The sequence below is a fragment of the Pyrgilauda ruficollis genome, unplaced genomic scaffold (assembly GCF_017590135.1).
Source record: "Pyrgilauda ruficollis isolate IOZ18807 unplaced genomic scaffold, ASM1759013v1 scaffold2, whole genome shotgun sequence".
NCBI classification, from domain to species: Eukaryota; Metazoa; Chordata; class Aves; order Passeriformes; family Passeridae; genus Pyrgilauda; species Pyrgilauda ruficollis.
Window position 1 is genome coordinate 22,649,135 of NW_024519206.1, and position 18,223 is coordinate 22,667,357.

Below are 18,223 nucleotides of genomic sequence, written 5' to 3' on the forward strand. Positions count from 1 at the left end.
TTACAGGATGACTTTGCAAGGAGGGGACATAACAGAGGAGGTCCAGTGAGTGTTGAGGATCAGGGAGTTCCTGACCCGCCGCCCCCCCAGCATGGCAAAGGACCAGTTTGAGCTGTGCTCCTGGCTGTCACAGGCAGAGGAGGGCTCCTGGCCCCTGCTCCAGCAGCAGCCACAGCTTTGCATCATCCTGCCCAGCGCCATCCTGAACCGCTCGCCAGCAAAGACATAGAGGAAGGGGTTGAGGCAGCTGTGGAGGAAGGCGATGATCTGGGTGACCTGCAGCCCGATGTCCAGCTGGTTGGCAGCCTGACAACTGTGCACCACCCCCGTGTAGGTGTTGATGGCTTTGACCAGCAAAACAATATTGTACGGGAACTGAGAGAGGAGGAAAGCGGTAAGAATCATGGTGATGATCTTCAGTGACTTCTGCTTTTGAAATCTTTTGGCCTGTAGGAGGGTGTTGATGATAAGGGCATAACAAATCACCATGACAATGAGCGGAAGGAAGAATCCTATGATGACTTTCAAGGCCAGGACCATAACTCTGAAGATCACACTGACATTTGGTGGGTACATAATTTTGCAAACTGTTACGTCACCCACCTGTGTGCTCTGGCTGTAAATGAGTTCTGGGATGCACAGGCTCACAGATGTCAGCCAGACAGCCAGGCACATGAGCCTGCTGCGCAGGAGCCACCTTTGCCTACAATTTTTAGCTTTCATAGCTTGGACTACAGTGATGTACCTGTCAAAGCTGATGCAGGTTAGAAGCAAGCTGCAGCCATAGAAGTTGATCTTATACATGCTGTTGACAACTTTGCACATGAAGTCCTTAAAGATCCATCCATCAGAAGCAGCCTTGGCCCAGAAGGGGAAGGTGAAAAGGAGCAGGAGGTCTGCGATGGCCAGGTGCAACAGGTACAGATCCATCATGCTCCTCCTGAAGTGGTATTTGCAATAGACAAGGATGACCAAGGTGTTGCCCACTGTGCCCACAGCGAACATGAGCCAGAAAAACACTGGCAGAAAGGCTTGAGCAAACTGCCTGACCTGCCTCTTGTCACACATGAAGTCTGTGCTGTTCACTGGGTTCTCACACAGGGATAGCACCATGCTGTCATTCCTGTAGTAATCCAGGCTACTCTTGCCAGGATGTGTGACCTGCAATAGGACATCTAGTAAATTTGTGCTGAGAAGCTCAGTAAAGCATACATTTGCCCCTCTCCACCAGATGCAATTGAAGATGCTTAATGTATTCCATTTAAATGAGAAAGTGCAAAGGATACCAGTGAAACAGGTCATTTCTGACTGCTTGAAGTATGCAGCACAGCAGAGATTTTTAAAAATGACCCATTGAGTGAAAAACTCACAAAAGAGCAGTTCACGACATCCAGCCAACTTCAGTTATTAAAATGGCAGGTGGTGAAAGCATTATGTCTGTCAGATAATTCAAACAATAGTTTGCTTGGCTTCAAACATATAATAAAAGGCAAAATGCCCAACTTGGAAAGAGGTGAAGAAGTCTTTGTGTTACTGCTACATTGGGACGGACCAGTGGCTCAAAAGAGGCAGAAAACTGATAGAGACAAAGAGGGGGGGAAGGAAAAGGGGATGAATAGTGACATAGCTCTATACTCACAACACTTGCAGCTGCCATCTTCAGCCAGATTGCTCCTCAGTCCTGAAAGAAGCTCTGTATCCTGGAGAGGAAAGATGGGGGAAAATAACTGATTTGAAACAACTCTGAAGCAGGACTGTGACTCTCTTCCTTATACTTCTTCTTCTTCTACCTTTAATAAAAACCTCAGCTCTTTGAAACAACTCTGGCCGGAAGATGAACAAACCACACAGAAATTGATAATGCTGATTTGAATTATTTACTTATTTTCATTTTACAAATTTACATTTAGCCTACATTAGGTCTGCAGCTTCTCTATGTCACTGTGCTGATTAAGTCTTTGGATGCACTACAGTCACTGCAATCTAATTTTAACAAGCTGTAGGCTCCCAAGTGTGCACATGTAAAAAGTAATCTAAAAGTACTGTATCTTGCAAAAGATTTATGAGAAAAAATGAAATTTTCATCTTAAATTATCTAGCAACTAAGAAGGAAAAGTACCTGGCTTTAGTAGTACTTTGCAATCTTAAATGTTTGCATCCTCTGCAGCAAGTGATTAATCTCTACCTGCAACTTCTCTTTCTTATCTGTGAGTTTAGGCACAGTGCACATTGCTGTTGGCTTGCAAAGCTGATCATTAAGCCCCAGTAAACAAAAAAATATTGAGCTTTTTCTGCTGTAGATTGCTCTTCTAGTCAGTTCACCATCACAAAAGGTAGCTGAGCCTGGTGAGCTCGATGCAAGAAAAATGCACCTAAGTATTCCACATGTTCTGCACCAGCTTGTCCAGAATAATGCCTGGGGATGAAGCCTGGTAACAACACAAGGTGAATCAGTGCTACTGGGGACCTTCAACTAGCACAGACCCTTCAAAAGCAGCTCACGTAACCGAGATGTTACTTTGCAGAAACCACAGCAGAAGCAGATGGAGCCAAACCTCCTCCATGGGGAAATGGCCCATGTTCATGCTCTGACTTCCCTCTCGTTGTGGGCTGACTAAAAGTACCTGTGGCTATGGCTGGCACAAGTCAGTGAACTCCTGATTTGTCCCCAGAACTCACTTCTAACATGTCATTGAAGCATCTGGTGAAGGGTGCAGAGCTCTGTATCCCCAGGGAGCTTTTTTATGTTATTTTCTTCTAGCTGTCAGACCTATCTGAAATTGCAAACAAAAAGATCATTGTAACTGGGTCACTTTGGTGGGGGAAAAAAAAAAAATAGGTGATTTGTAATTTAGTTCCTTTTTCATGGAGGCTGCTCATGGGAAAGAGACATAAATAGTGGAGGAGTGAGGGGACAGTTGCTGCAGGGGGGCCAGCCTGGATGTGGCACGCAGGAGTCACTCTGCATGTGATGTTTGCTCTTTACACCTACAATTAACCTTTTTGTAGGCTGAGCTAAGTGTGTGCTCCTGGGGCCTCAGCCTGATTAGACCTGTCACAGACTGCTTACTCTGCGGTTTTCATGTATTAGGTGGCTCGAACACATGTGGTAATCTTCTCTTTCTTTTATTTTTATTTTGGTTTTTTTTTTTCCTGTAAGCTCTTTTGATACCAAAAGGACCATGTCTCATACCATCAATTTTCTGCTCATGCACATCATCTAGCACAGGGCAAATCAGATGTTGCTCTTAGGATGTGTCCTGCTGCAAAACACTTTCACTGGGGAGAAAAAGTACCCTTGAACAAGAACTGAATTCCTCTGTCTTTTTAGGAGACAGGGGGACAGGAATGAGGAGCCAGGTCTAGTCCTGCCCTCTCCAGGTTGACCCAAGGTCACAGCTTCCCACTGCTGCCTGCCAAGGCTGCCAGCAGGCAGGACTCAAGATCGCAGGGTCTGTCTCATGACCTGCAACACCAGGTGCTTTGCAAACAACAGCAAAAGGGAGCAAACCAAAAGTATACCTTCTTCAAGAGGAAAGGCCAGGCTATTCCTGCTGCAGAAAGTGGGGAGACCCAGGGCAGGATGGCAGGCAGTCCCATGAAGTCCCTACTGGTGGCACATCTTTATGTGACAACCATCCAGAAGAGTGTGGCAGGGAAGACTTTGAAAAGGCAGTGAGAAGCGGTTAATAAAAGTATGAACTTGCACATCTTATGTCTTCTTTCTGGTAAGCTGGCATGCAAATGATGCTGATTTAAGTTCCCCTCTCTGCAGGAAGTCTGAGCACCATGAGGTTTTGCTTTAATCATGGTGTTCAGCTGTGACCAATGCTCATTTGACTGAGACTTCAAGGAAATTTCCAAATTCCAGTTCAGACTCAGTTTCAGTTATGGAGAAAACAGTGATTCTGGCTAGGTTTTGGGTTGGGCTCTGCTGTTACTTGGCATCATGCTCATGTCAGCAGCAAAGCATCTCCTTCCAAGATGAAGGAGCGCAGGATGCTTCACTGCAAAATCTCCCCTAAGGTGTCTGCATATCTCTAATAATTGGTTGTCATCTTGAAACTCCTCATGAAACAGGAATAGGTGTGTATAATGATACCACTGTACAGGACTTGGCCTCTTCTACCTCCTGGGCCATCCTGTAGAAAAGCAGAAGAGGGGGAGTAGATCTCAGCCAAACCCAGGGCACCTGCTAAGGAAAGCACATGTGAAAGCACAGGCATAGTCTCTGGGATTAGGGACGAGTTACTCTGAGCTTGCAAATGGCTGCCTGATGGTGGATCCATGGCAATTATCCTTAATTCAAGCTAGTTTGGCCCTTGGTATAATGCAAGCTGATTCAGCATTGGGAGAGCTACATTAACTGCAGTAGGGTAAAGGCATGCCCATGAGCAAAGCCTCTGATGCAAAGGATCTTCACATCCTTTGCTCTCTCCTTCATGAATGTGAACCCTCACGTTCAGGATTTAAGTGACTTTAATCAGACTTAGTTTAATTCTCCCTGGAAGCAAAGTAATAAGTATAATTTAACCCACCACTTTACAGAGTCAGTCCCACTGTACTAAAAGCCCCCAGGGTAGATAAACCTCCAGACCAGAACACAGGCAGCTGCTCATCCTGTTCATCACTTTTCTGCCACACAACATTTGTTAAGCGAGTGTTGCTGACAACAGCAGCTTTTTTTGCCCCCAAGAATCCGAACAGAAGCAGAAAAGTGTGCATGTTAGCTCCTCTTCCCAAATTTCTGCCAAACTGGTTCCTGACTTGTATGCACACTCAATGTCATCCATAGTTAAATCCTTTCAAGCAAAACCAGAGACAAGGCAGTCAGTTCTTGCAGTATCAGCATGCACTGTGAGATAACTTGTGATTTCCCTTCAGCTCATATTGATGCAAAACTAAGAATCTCTGTTTTCCTTACAAATATATTGCTTTCATGTTCATCAAGAGAACTTGTAAGTGAAACACTGTTTTTTGTTTTGTTTAAAGTGAGAAAACTAAAGCCACCAGCATTTCTTCTGTCTTCTTTTTAACTTTGAGGTGCATAAGCATAATTTGGGGATAATTTTTAAAGCTCTTCATTTATTGCAGGTACTATAGGCAGAGAAGTACTTCATTTAACATTAGTTTTTACTTAGCTGGAAAGATTTTGCAGAAACAAAACAAAACTTAGGGTTATATCCTCTTCTGAGCCTGACCATTAAGTTTCCTTTTTTCACAGTGAAAACTGCACCATGTTTGCAGTAAATCTATCTTTTAACATGCCTATTTTCCTTTCCTTGGGTAAAAAGAGGACATTAAGCTGCTTCATTCCAAGCAGGCTGCTTGAGAGGTTCAATAACTCCTCAGATGATCCATTAAGGAGAGAGGTTGTGGCTGCAACTCACTGTCCTCTATAAGGAGGATATTTGCAGTCAGTGAGATCAGTGCCTCTGATTGCAATTCCAGACAGGTTACTTGTTTATGTAGATTACCCATAGGGGTCCCTGGGGATTTCCATAAATAGGAAACAAAAGGGTCTTCTTGTTCCAGCATGGGTCCACAGTCATTAAACTTTTCCTTCTCTTCAGAAAGGTGGAGAGTTAAAGGAAAAAACCAGCTTGAAAACTCTCTGAATGGTCCTGGCAATTAGAACATCCATCACAAAAATGCATCAGCCCAGGCCTGCACAGGTAAACTCTTAAAAATAGCAGAAATGACAGTTTTGGCTATAAGGATGGGTTGCAAGCACAGAGCTTGAAGGAAAAAAAGGATTATTTATGTTACCCTAAGGGCAGCAACACTTTTCCTCCACAAAAATAGGACAGGTTCAAAGTCTAGGTACTGAAGATACACAGTTATCAAGTTTCTACCACAAATATATATATATATATATATATATATATATACACATATATATATACACACATATTTCTGTGAATCCAATTCCTATTTGCTTGCATGGACTGTTTCAGCATTTCCTGTAAAGAGCCATGTCACCAGCAGCTCCTTTTACAGGGCACTTGGCAAGCGGGGACAGACAAACGAGACCCCAAAGGCTGGTGTTAAACATTCTCATTTCTGTCAGGTCTTCATATTCCTGTGCTGTGTATTCTTAATTAAATTGGGAGCTGCCTGTGTCTGCTTGCCTAGTTTGGAGTACCCATTTTAGAGTAAACATCCTTTTGGCTGCATCTGTTCCTGAGGGATAGAAAAACTTCACAGATCTCAGGTCCAACTACTATTTTAGAAGAACCAATGGCTTTGTAACTCATGCTGCAGGCTGGCTCATACTTTTAACTCCTGAGTTAACTCCCTGCAGAAGTGTGCTGGGCAAAGGGATAAAATGAGGCTCACCTGGGATGAGCAAAGGAATGGCACACCAAAGATTGAGAGACCATGCGCCAGTGAGATCCTTAGCTGGCTACACGAGGCACTGGGTACAAAGAACTGCATTTGAAGTGCTTCTACACACAGCATGAGGAGCAAGCAAGAGGAGCTTAGAAGCCTTGGCTCAGCCCCAGAGATGCACAGTCACTGGCAGAAGTGAGCCTCCAGGTAAGGATTAAAGGACAAAACAAATAAAGTGTGTGTGATTGTGGGAGTCTACTATAGGCCACCCAGCCAGGATGGCAACACCAACAAATTAGTCTTAAAGCAATTAAGTACTTGTAAATCAAAATAGCTGGTAACAGGTCCATAGGATTCCTGAAACACCTATACCTCTTGGTACAGGTACTACGAGAACTGACTGTGAAAGGTGCCCTCCTTGATTTGTTGCTTGTTAACAGAGAGGGACTTGTGGGCAAAGTGATGATTTGTGACTTTCTTGAGTGATGATTTGCGGCTTTCTTGGCCATTGCAACCATGAGGCAATCAAGTTTAAAATCTCTGCTGACAGGAGGAAAACTGCCAGCAAAACTTCAACTCTGGATATGAAATGAGCAAAATTCAGGCCGCTCTGGGAACTAGTTAGTGAGGTCCCCTGGGAAAATGCCTCTTTCTGCCTTTCTGCCCAGCCAAGGTGGCAGAGGCTGTGGCTGTTCTGTCATTCCTCTAGGGAGCTGGGGCAAGTCCTTGGCTTTGGACCAGCCGGAGTGTGTGTGGTGCTGCAGATGATGGTCTAAAACCACTCCTTTACCACTGGAGGTAAAGGCCAGAATCAGCTTTCTGTCCTGGCACCTATTGCGTGGGAGCAATCCTTGGAGATGTACTCAGCATTGGCGGCTGTCTCTTGATTTCAGTGCAGGGCTCCCGAAAGAGGATGACAGTGCTTTAACATGGGAAGGAGAGGTCCCAGGCCCAGTGCTTCCCATCAAGACGATGGGCTGCCCAGGGGAGGTAAAAGTCAGCAAGACCTTTCCATCTTGGAAACTTCTGTATGGGAGAAATGCTTGGATGCATTCAGCATCGGAGGTTGTATCCCAAAGTCTCCTGTGAGCTCCTGACTGTGCAGGCAGTGCTGACACACGGCAAGCAGCGCACCCAGCCGCAGGGCCTCACGAGCACCCGACGGGCTGCCAGGGGGTGTCCCGGGAGGGAAGGGCAGGAGGAGGCCGGGCTCGGAGGGGTGGAGCGCCGCTGCCGGGTGCCGGTGCGGAGGGAGGAGGAGGAGGAGGAGGGATGCCCGTCCTGCGCCGGCCGTTTCCCGGCGGAGCCGTCAGCTGACGCCGCCGTTTCCTGGCTGCCGCCCGCCATGCTGCGGCTCCTGCTCCCGCTGGCCGCCCTGGCCGCGCTCCTCCGGGCGGCGGTGAGTGCCCGCCTCGCCTCCCCCTCCGCCAGGGACGCCCGGGGCAGCGGGGGCCGGCTCTGAGGGGCGCGGGGGCCGGCGTGGCGGAGGGAGGGCTGGCAGGGGCCTCCTGCCGCCGCTGGAGGAAGGCGCTTCGCCTCGGTCCTTTTTTAAAGCATGAGCGATTTAGGGCTCGTGGGCGGCGCACGGGGCGCGGGTGCCGGGCTTGTGGCTGCGCCGAGGGGGAGAGCCCGGAGCCGGGGCAGGGAGGGGTCGGTGCCCTTCTCCCCAGCAGGCCGGCCTCTCCCGGCCCGCTGGAGGTGTGGAAGGGCTGGCGATGCCGCCTAACGGGGGTGGTGGCCGGCGTGGCCGCCCGGCCGGAGCGGTGCTGCCGGCGCCGGGGCTCCCTGCGCGCCCGGGAATCGCGGAGGCCTCGCTGAGCAACCCGGGGCCGTGGGGGAACCGGTACGGACACTGCTGGTAGATCCCGTGGGAAAACATGCTCGTCCTGTGGTGTGTGAGAGGAGGGAAAGAGGTTTTTCCTGTTCTCCACAGATTCTGTTGTAGCCGCCTTGTCCCGGGGCACACAATACCACAGCCTAAGGATGAATCCTCATGCTCCGCAGTTCTCGTGGTTTATGCCTCGAGCTGAAGGCAGAGTGATGCTATGACCGTGGTAGATGTTGTAGTTGGATGGGGCACGGGTGGTTAAAGATGTATGAAAAATAGAGCAACATCACGTGAGACCTTATGGAAGGGAAGATTGGGTCACAGTTAGTGTGTTTTCGTAGGGGTGAGGTTGTTGCTGAGTCTTCCAAAATTTTGAAGGTGGCAGGCAGGAACAAATACTCTTCAAACTTGGTAGTATTAGCACTTTTGGGGGATTTAATAGGTTCGTTTCAAGCAGATAAAATACTGTAAAAATACATCGTTTTGAGAATTTTCTGCCATGGGAGGTTGTAGAACCAGACAGTACTCAACAGATGAAAAAAATGGATTTGCCACATTTAAATATGTCAGGCTCACAAGCAACATCCAAGACTTTCCAACATCCGTTTTTAACAAGAAATGACTGTGCAAGGATTTTTCCCTCTAACATCCCTAGTGTAGCAGCTGGGTCAGCTGAACACGTATGAGGGAGCAGACCACAGACTGTGGCCAGGGTCCTGTCATTTCCTTAAACAGCATTTCTAACTGCTGTTGTCCAGACAGAGTATTGCATGGTGCCTGGAGGACCTATGGACTTGAATCAGTAGGGCATTTCTTGTGCTCTTATCTTCCTAGCTCTGTGTGTTTCCTGTAGAGACATATGTGCAAAATAGCACTATTTCTTAAGAGTAGTTTAGTAACAACTGAGAGGGTTTGAGGAGCTGAGGCTGGCAGGCACAATTTCCCTTGTCAGCCCACAGTTCCCTGACACAAGCAGTAAGGGAAGGGGTTTTTTTGAAACTTGGTCTAGTCCTCAAAGTAGATCAGGGTCTTGTCATCACAGATGTGCTAATGTTATTTTAAATTAGCTTGAGAGGACATATGCAGCAGATAAGTAACCAGGCAAACTGGGGTTTGTAGACTTCTGGGCTTAGGCTCACTGCTGAGCCCTACAATGCTGCTTTTGTGCCCTAGTTCTGGGATATTTTTGGCTGTAATGATTGCTTGCTTTCTCTAAGTGTGGATTGAGAGACAGGAAGTGTTTTGAAAATAATTGTGCTGTTATGGGACTATTATGTCAGACACAGTCTCTGTTGTATGTTATGAAAGACTACCCAAACTTTTCATCTATGATTAAAATAAAATAATAGGTTTCTTCTAAATAGAAATGTGCAACCTGAGCATTAATAGAAATACCATGATTGAGCAAAATACAGAGCAAACCAGGGAATTCTGCTACCATTCAAACATAACTGATTTGAATGCTTGCTTGCTTGTTTGTTTCCAGTCTGTGACCAGTCGTGCATTAGATTCTGTGCTCCCCTCTAAAGGAGCAGGGTGTGGTATTTTAATCTCTTTTCAACTTGGTTGCATCCTGTTAGACCAGGGTATACTAGAACAGGTGTTGAGTCTTGGAAAACTACATGCAGTGGAAGTGAGCTGGAAGTGAGTAGCAAGACACAGTGTGAGTTTCACTGATCCTACTGATTTGCAGGGCTTTGGAGAAATCTGATTCACAACAGCAGACAAGGATATCTGCTGATCATCTGCAGTTTCTGGGACCACAGTTGCACCTGTTGCAGTGGGGATTTCACTGCTGTTGTAGCATGTGTTAGTAGAAACTCTTGCATTTGGTAAGAATGATGTAGGGCGATGCCTGCTTTTCAGATGGAGCCAACTGCTTGGCAAGAAGAACAGAAATCATGTATTAATTTAATATCAGAAGCAACTTAGTCCCAGAACGTGTGTGGGATTTACAAATGCTATAATGGTTTTTCCCAGGACTCATTGCATCCCTGTTGTGATACATTGTGATGTATTGCCATCTACCATTAGGAAGTCTTGATGAGAAAAAAAGTGTTTAAAAGAAGAGGGGGTGTGGGGGAGAAATGATTGAGGGAGGCAGACAAGGAGCTTGGAAGGGGATGCTTCCAGCATCCAGTCTTTTCTGTTGTCTGGTTTACTCCACTTCATCACAATGACATAAAGGACATCTCCTTTATGTCATTGTGACAGTGATTCTGCATGACCCAGTATCTTGTGTATTATGTAGAGTAACAGTCTTTTATTGCAGTCTGGGAAAAAGGGAATGTGTGTAATATTTTAAAGCGGCTCATACTGGTTCCTGGTTGCAGGCTTTGTTGACCCAAGGCATCCCTTCATAACCACATTGTTGACTTCTGGAGACTTCTGCAGAACAGAAGGGAACAGTCTGGAAGCAAAGATGATCTCCTTCAAGCAACTGCCCATTGAAGCCAAGGCTGCAGTGGCTGCAGGAGTGGTTTTCTTCTCCATGATGCTATCACGGAGTTACCTGGCGGAAAAACTTGATTTCAGGACACGGCGCTGGCTTCTAAGGCTGCAAATGGCACTATTTGCTAATACACTCATGTTGATGGGATCTCTTCATGTTTGGAGAAGCACAGTCACCACGTTCACCAGGTCTTCAGCTGCCAGCTCCTTCTGTTTCATGCTGTGGAAATTAGCTGTGTTCATGTTTCTAGCTTTGGCTCATTCAAGCTTCTTTACATTGCTATTTCTTGTTGCAGAAGAGCCCTATTTCTTTTCTTTAGCTGCCTACACTTGCTTGGGGGCCTATATTATTCTGATCTTTTTCCTCTTCACTCTAGGCACTGTAGAGCAGGCTTACAAGCTCTTGGCTGGGAGAGGCGCTAAGGCAGGCACTGGCAACAAGAACAGAACAGCACTGAAACCAGTTCTGGCAGTCTTGCTGACTGTTGTGCTGACTGTTGTTGGGCTGTTAAATGCTTCCCAGCCCCCTACGGTGAATTCAGTGGAGATTCCAGTTCACAAGCTGCCCTCAACAATGAACAACCTGAAAGTGGTGTTGCTTTCAGATATCCATCTGGGGCCTACAGTTGGGAAGACCAAGCTTGCCATGATAGTGAGAATGGTTAAGGCTTTAAAACCAGATATCACCGTGATTGTTGGGGATCTATCTGATGCTGAGGCAAAGATCATACGACCTGCTGTTGAGCCTCTTGGAGAACTTGATTCCCCTTTGGGCACTTACTTTGTGACAGGAAACCATGAGTACTACACCTCAGATGTTAGCAACTGGTTTGAGCTGTTAAAATCATTTAACATTCAGCCATTGCATAACGAGAACGTGAAGATTGTTTCACCAAAGAGCACTTCTGACTGGTTCTGCCTGGCTGGTGTGGATGATATTGAAGCAGATGTGTTGCGCTATTCGGGACATGGCATGGATTTGAAAAAAGCTCTCAGAGGTTGTAGCAGTGAGCATGCAATAGTGCTCTTAGCTCATCAGCCAATTGCTGCAAAGTGGGCCCTTCAGGAGAGACCAGACATAAATTTAATTCTCTCTGGCCATACTCATGGAGGGCAGATTTTCCCTCTAAATGCTGGAGCTTATCTTCTGAATCCATTCTTTGTTGGCTTGTACCAAGTTGGGCAGAATACCTTCGTCTACGTCAGCCCGGGGACGATGTACTATGGAATACCCATGAGGCTGGGCAGCAGAGCTGAAATAACAGAGATTATTCTACGTTCTCCTTGAGGAGTTTTCCGTTTGACAGACTTCTAATTGTTTTTTGTTTTTTTTTTTGGCCAGTATATTGGCTCTTCTACTATGAAAGCAAATCCTTTTTCAGGGAAGCCAGAGAAGATGTGTTGGGCTGAACTTCAGCAGGTTCTGTTAAGTTTGAGCAGAAAACACTAACTGTATCTTGGGCCTATGAAACAAATTTGGGACATGTTAAATTACAAGTAATTACGTCTTTGAGTTCATTATTGTTGAGGTTCTGCATTTAATGATAACACTGATGTCACAGAGATAATGTGTCCTGTGCATGTTTAGTAATACCTGTGTCCTGCAGCTACTTCATGTTCCACTGTTTGGTATCCATCAGGCAGCTGCCTTATCACATCTCAGGCAGATGAAGTTCTGAGCTTGTGCAGTGAAGTCAATATGCATGCTTTGCAGAAAGGCCTGCAAGTGTGTGCACTGAGTATGTAAACTCTAGGAGGCTTGGGAAAGGAAGAGTTTAATAGTTCAGGGTTTGTTTTTTTTTTTTAATTGAGGCTGGATATTTTCATCCTGCTAACTGTCTGCAGCATGCACCAGGGCTTCAAGTCTGTGCTTACTAGTACTATAAGTTGCCAGGCATCAGTTCTGAAATTCAGTTTTGTCCAGTTAAAAAAGTTGGTGAGACTGACACTAAAAGGTGAAAGTAGCTGTCTTTCTCAGGCATTTTTCCCAGAATAGCTGGGCATCAAGTAATTGTTTACTGAAAATAGCTATAATAAAAGCAAATGAGGAATATTCCAAAATTAACATCTGTTGCTGTCTGAGCATACAGTACCTCCTTATATAAGGCCCTAATTCCAAAGCTGAAATACTCAGTGTCTTTTGTCTTCATTTTGTATTTTTTTCTTTATGCCTAATTTCTCCTCCATTATTTTTCTCTTGCAAGAGCAAGTAGATGCTATTTGAAAACAATGCAAATGAGTTAATGCTTGAAATTTGTTAAAGGCTTTAATATTTAAGTAAATTATATCCTCTTTTAATGAGACTAAATTCTGCAGCAGGTGACTTTCCCTAAGAACGTTTGCATGTCAGTGTCCTGGTTGTCTGATGGGCACATAGGAGAGTAACTGCTACAGGATAATGAGGGATGGAGGATTTCTTCCCATCTTTCATAGAAAAGCTTGTCATAAATTAACATAATTATGGGAAATTTGAGGTATTAGAGAATAATTGATACGAACATTCTTGTTTCTATATCTTTGTGTTCACGTAAGAAAGCCAGGATATAAAACAATGTGTGACTTTTGTCCAGGCTAATGAAATACTTTACTTCTGTGCATCTTCTCTCCCCTTCTCTCCCACCTCATTGTTGCTGCATGAAACACCACAAACTATTAGAGCCAGGGAATTCTGCCTCTGTAGTCTGCAGCTGTAGCCGCAGGGTTTGCCTTGCTCTGCCTTTCTGGCCACCAGTGCCCGTGTTTCCCTCAGGCAGACCCGCAGCATGGGACAAAAGAGAGTGGTTCTTATCCAGGAAACTGAGGATGGAAGACCAGAGCTGTGGTGTTCAGTCTTTTCCTGCCTTCCTGTGTGATCCTGAACCAAACAACCATATACACTTGGTTCCATTCTTCAGCTTCTGTTCTCATGTTGAAGGAGATAAGTAGGGTTGTGTTTGAGAAGTACTGTAGGCTTTGTAAAGTGTAGGGGTTTTGTAAATTAAATTTTCAGGTTCATCCACTCTGAACATCTCCCAGGCAGAGCTTCTAATTCCTATGCTAGGTTTTGTATCCTACTCCTCTGTACAAACATCTTACATTTTTACTGAGGAATAATGAGAAATACTCTAAATGTGTCACAAAGGTTAGTGGAATTGGTGGAGAAGGCAGTCCTCTTCTGAAAGACTGAATACCTTACCAGCCATGCTCTCTGCTTGCCAGATTAGATAATTTCTATTTCCCACCATTTATAATTTTGTAAACTTTTTTTTATGATTGTGTGATAATATCTGCTTAAGTATACTAAAGTATCCATGTGTATTCAACACTGCCCACTGTCCGTGTGGGATCCATCTGAGGCTTTTTGCAGTTGGTGGCATAGTGTCACATGGGGAAGGAGTAAGGAAGGAGTTTTGATTGCCTGTAACCCTCTGGTTACTTGTCAGCTCGCCTTCAGTTAAGAGCTGTGTTCTGGGTTTAGTGGTGCAGAGTATTCTCACCTGGCCAGTAGTCCAGGAGGATTTTTACACTTGTTGCACTGAATGTTCTTACCGTGTTAAGAAGGCTAATTGTTAAGCCAGTTTCCTCAACAGGAGGCATTTGTGGGACTGATTTTAGATCGTGTCAGTTTCTCATTGAGTTGCTAGTATTATTTACATTTTTTTTCCTGCCCTTTTTATATCTCTCTTCATTCTGATCAAGTGTCTGCAAAAACATCGCTGAAGGGGTCCTTCCATCCCAGAATTTCTTCATTACTTTGTATGTGCCTCTCTTGGAAGATAATTATGTATCCTTCCAGAAGCAGATATGCATCGTTTTAGGAGTGGTCATATTGTCATTTCATACATTTGTTGAGTTCTCCTGATGTAACTTAGTTCTTGCACCTTTTTTTGTATCTCTCCCTCTGAAAGGTTGTTTGCTGGTGATTACTTCATACTTAAAATGCTTTCTTTCTGTGCCAAAAGACTTCAAAGCCTTTTCTTATTTTGCTTTTTAATTATGAATGGAAAGTATCCTAGATCAACTTTCTGTTTGATAAAAGGAATGAACCGTTTCTGTAATCTCTCTAATCAGCAGTCTCTATCTGTCCCTCAAGGTTCTTTCTATACTTTTTCCAGTTTGATTTGAATGTACTCAACGCAGACCTGTGTTCAGTATTTCAGATGAAGAAAAATTGCTGTGCTCCTTATTTTTTAATTTTTAAATTTGTTTTTGTAAATTTTATGTGTGTGTGTAATGTATTTAATCTGGAGAACTTAACTAAATGAACATATATATTTTGTCCTATAAAAGGCCAGTTCATTGGGGGCTGAGGAGAAGTTAATTAATGTCAGAATTAATAGCAGAATATAATAGTATTGTCACTTTGTGAAAATTATATTTATTATATAATTACTATAGAATGGATTGGAAAATATGTAAATTGTGGTATAACAAATGCTTTAAATGTTGGGATTTAATAAAACTTTATTCTTATAATCAACTATGAGGCCTCTAATGACCTTTTATTTTGTGCCAGTATGTATTGTAGCAGTCATGCTGAATAGTTTTAACACACTCATTCTATTTACCAACAAAAAGCTACCAAAAATAAACCTGACTAGTTTTGTAAACTCTTACACCCCTACTGCTAAATGAGTCATGGTGGAAAGTGGGAAAGGCCACTGTTACGTTTGCCTGAAGCCTATTAGGAGAAAAAGGTGCAGACAGCAGGGGTGAGGGTGATGCAGAGAAAAGGACCACTGAGAGGGCACAGAAAGGTTACTAAGAGAATATTTTGGGAGGAACAGAAAATTAGTGTTTTATGGTACTCAATTTTGATACTTAAGCTTTGAGGTTGAGAAAGAGGTGTTCTGTGATTGGTCTAAGAGAGGCTAAAAATCTTCAGAGACAGAGGATTTGTACCTGCATTTGTTTGCTTTCTAAATAAGAAAAAAACCCACCCCTGTTTTGTAGATTTGCAGAATGACAGATTTTTGCTACTGATAAATAGTCATGTGTTGAAGATGGGAAGAAAAATTTTGTGTCAAGAGACATGCACATTATAAAATTTTGAAATAGCATTAAGGTTGCAAAAATAAACTCTTGCTTGATTTAAGCAAGGACAAATTCTTTAGTTCTTCTCATTTCCATGTGAGTATGCTCTGAGCATGTAAGATGCAACATGATACCATTGCCTGTAAGGATCTGAATTTTCAGCTGGACACTGATATGATTTGGTATGAAGGCAGTGGGACCCCAAACAGTGCTGTTTGTGTTGCTTACCAAACAAGCAAAGCCACTACCCCATCTTCTAGGGAGACAAAGTGGGAATGAATTCCCTGCATATTCACAACGGTGAGTATACAGTATTGGCAGATCCAGACTTAGATTCATGAGGAGAACTCTCTTGTTTTTGTTGCAAGCCCTGGATCATCCACTGACAATGAAGTGATGCTGAGGAATTGATCATGAAGGAAGTCTGTTTACAATGGATGATGAATGAGGTGAATTTGAAGTATTCTGGTAGCTTCCTCCCTCTCCTCAGCCATGTAGTACCACTGTGTCAGGAAGTGTATGTGTTGGGAAGGTGATTTACAGCTATGGTCACAGCTTAAAAAACCTGACTTCTAAATGGTAACTGGTTCAATGATTACCACTTTCATAATTAACACCTCCCTTTAATTGTTTTAAGATAGCCATGGCTCTCTGCCAGGAGTGTCTGTCCCTGAGGGCATGTAAACAGTTTTTTCCTAGGTTTCTGATCTCAACAGTTCTCTGCCATGAATGGAACGGTCTTTTCCCTAGACGTCTTGATATGGTTAGTCTGAATGAGGAGGTTAAAATCCCCTTACAGAGGGACACCACAGCAATTTATTTTGCCTCTCCTTATTTCCAGGATAATGGCCTTTTAATGTGTAAGGTGCTTCTATCCATAGTGGTGACTTTTTTGGTTTCTTTTCTGTGTTGTTGTGTTTGGTTTCAGTTTCCACGTAGTCATGATCATTTTGAAGCACTTAGCTCTGCACTTGTCACAGCACCCTAGAGTAAAAACGTTTGAAGAATGTGAAACATCTGCTTGGTGTCTGTAAGGGTGAATAGTTTCCTTCATGGGTACACATGGAACAATTCCATCCTAGTGCAGCATGCCCAGCCATCAAGATGCAGGTTATAAATGAAAGATCAGGAAAAAGTCACATACATTTAAATTGAACAGGAAGTAAGCAGCTGTCCGTACCTGTACATCCTTTGCAGCAATAGTTTGCTTGAGGTCTAACAGCCTGGAGTTACTATAGCATCATAATTTCCTATGGAGAATCCCAACCCTTGAGTTACATGTATTCCAGAGCAGTTGGTTTGTATTTCCAAATTCTGTGTGGTCCTGATTTTGGAGAGACCTGACAGGCCCACACCTTTGTTGAATCAAGATTTATTTATCTTAATAAAGTTAAGTAATCTTAAGAATGGATCCATGTTTATGGAAATAGAGCATAAAAAGCCTGTGCTGTGCAGCACTTGGCAGCTCCTTGCTTTTCTTGTTTCCCTGCCAGCTTCTTGCTGTATCCTCTCATACCTGTTGGTACACATCCACCACACAATTTCACCTGTTCACTGTTAGCAAATGCTTTGAATTCCTATGTGTATCTAGGACATTTTCCACTACGTTTTTTGTGTTTTCTGTAAAATAATGCCTTTGTTGCAGATGGAACATGGTGTCGTCTTCCTCCTTGGAGTTTGTAGTCTTGAAATGATTGTAAAGTGTTATCTCAGTTGCTCTTTTTAATGACAGTCTAGGGATAGGCATATTGGCTTAGCAATTTTGTCCTCCATTTTTCAGGAGGGAGTGTGTTTTCTTTGAACTATATCTGCTAGTTTCCTTGTTCTTTAATCCTGTGACACATTACACTGGCTCCCTTTTGCTGATTTGTTGTGCTAAGGCTCAGGTGAGCTATAGATAGCTAAAGGAAAGTCATTCACCATCTCTTATTTTACGACCATTGTATCTTCTATTGTAGACAACCCACAGATGTTGTATAACCTGTTCGCTGTGTCTTTCAAGGCAGAAAAAAATTATATTGTGTCTTTTGTTTTGTTTTTGTCTACAGAATATACCTGAGAGGAGTTTTGGGATTGATTATGATTCCAACTGCTTTGTCAAGGATGGGAAAGCTTTCCGTTACATCTCCGGCAGCATTCACTACTCGCGGGTGCCCTCGTATTACTGGAAAGACCGCCTGCTGAAGATGAAGATGGCAGGGCTTGATGCCATTCAAACGTGAGTAGCTGTTGACTTTCCAGGTGATTTGTGGTCCTGGGAGCTGTTTGAGAAGTCATTAAGAGGAATGCTGCCATTGTTACTTGTTTATTATTTTTCCAGTAATAGGTGAGGAAGCTCTGGAGAAGTTAAGTGTGATACAGGATGACTTTTGACCACATAAATGGGGGCAGCTGGGCAGGTTGTAACCAGCAGTCTGTTTCCTTGATGATAGGCAACACCTCTGGCTTCACAACCTAGGGTGCAAATGTGACCTGAAATAAATTGTTGGACTATGAACATTGGCAACTATGGAACAATTGTACATGCTCTGCCTCTGCCAGGGATACTGTACTCTCTGGTCAAAAGGCAGACTAGCTGTGAGGAGACAATAACTTGTT

The 18,223-nt window shown here is 44.0% G+C and overlaps 3 protein-coding genes across 4 annotated transcripts in view; 2 read left to right on the forward strand and 1 right to left on the reverse strand.

Annotated features, from left to right (window-relative positions):
- On the reverse strand, positions 1 to 7,680 carry CCR9 (C-C motif chemokine receptor 9). The gene is made up of 2 exons (XM_041466504.1): positions 7,468 to 7,680; positions 1 to 1,161 (listed from the first exon to the last, which is right to left on the reverse strand). The coding sequence occupies exons 1-2, from the start codon at positions 7,678 to 7,680 to the stop codon at positions 1 to 3; spliced, it is 1,374 nt and encodes a 457-aa protein (XP_041322438.1).
- Positions 7,604 to 15,055, forward strand: TMPPE (transmembrane protein with metallophosphoesterase domain). 2 transcript variants are annotated; one of them, XM_041466481.1, is made up of 2 exons: positions 7,604 to 7,732; positions 10,495 to 15,055. In XM_041466481.1, the coding sequence occupies exon 2, from the start codon at positions 10,584 to 10,586 to the stop codon at positions 11,898 to 11,900; it is 1,317 nt and encodes a 438-aa protein (XP_041322415.1). In that variant the 5' UTR covers positions 7,604 to 7,732; positions 10,495 to 10,583; the 3' UTR covers positions 11,901 to 15,055. The 2 variants fall into 2 exon arrangements, with proteins under 2 accessions (XP_041322415.1, XP_041322416.1); XM_041466482.1 differs by lacking the exon at positions 7,604 to 7,732 and adding an exon at positions 7,810 to 8,176.
- The window catches only part of GLB1 (galactosidase beta 1), a 41,188-nt gene continuing 30,573 nt past the window's right edge, over positions 7,609 to 18,223 (forward strand). The window contains exons 1-2 of the mRNA XM_041466480.1: positions 7,609 to 7,732; positions 17,674 to 17,843. Coding sequence (XP_041322414.1) covers positions 7,679 to 7,732; positions 17,674 to 17,843 — 224 coding nt within the window. The 5' untranslated portion in view covers positions 7,609 to 7,678. The remainder of the gene's footprint in view (positions 7,733 to 17,673; positions 17,844 to 18,223) is intronic.

Excerpts from the sequence above, each read along its gene's own strand:
- CCR9 (XM_041466504.1), bottom strand. The coding sequence starts at position 7,680 with ATGGCGGGCGGCAGCCAGGAAACGGCGGCGTCAGCTGACGGCTCCGCC. Across the intron at positions 1,162-7,467 it reads TCGTGAGGCCCTGCGGCTGG|GTCACACATCCTGGCAAGAG; the intron begins GTGCGCTGCTTG and ends GTCCTATTGCAG.
- TMPPE (XM_041466481.1), top strand. The coding sequence starts at position 10,584 with ATGATCTCCTTCAAGCAACTGCCCATTGAAGCCAAGGCTGCAGTGGCT.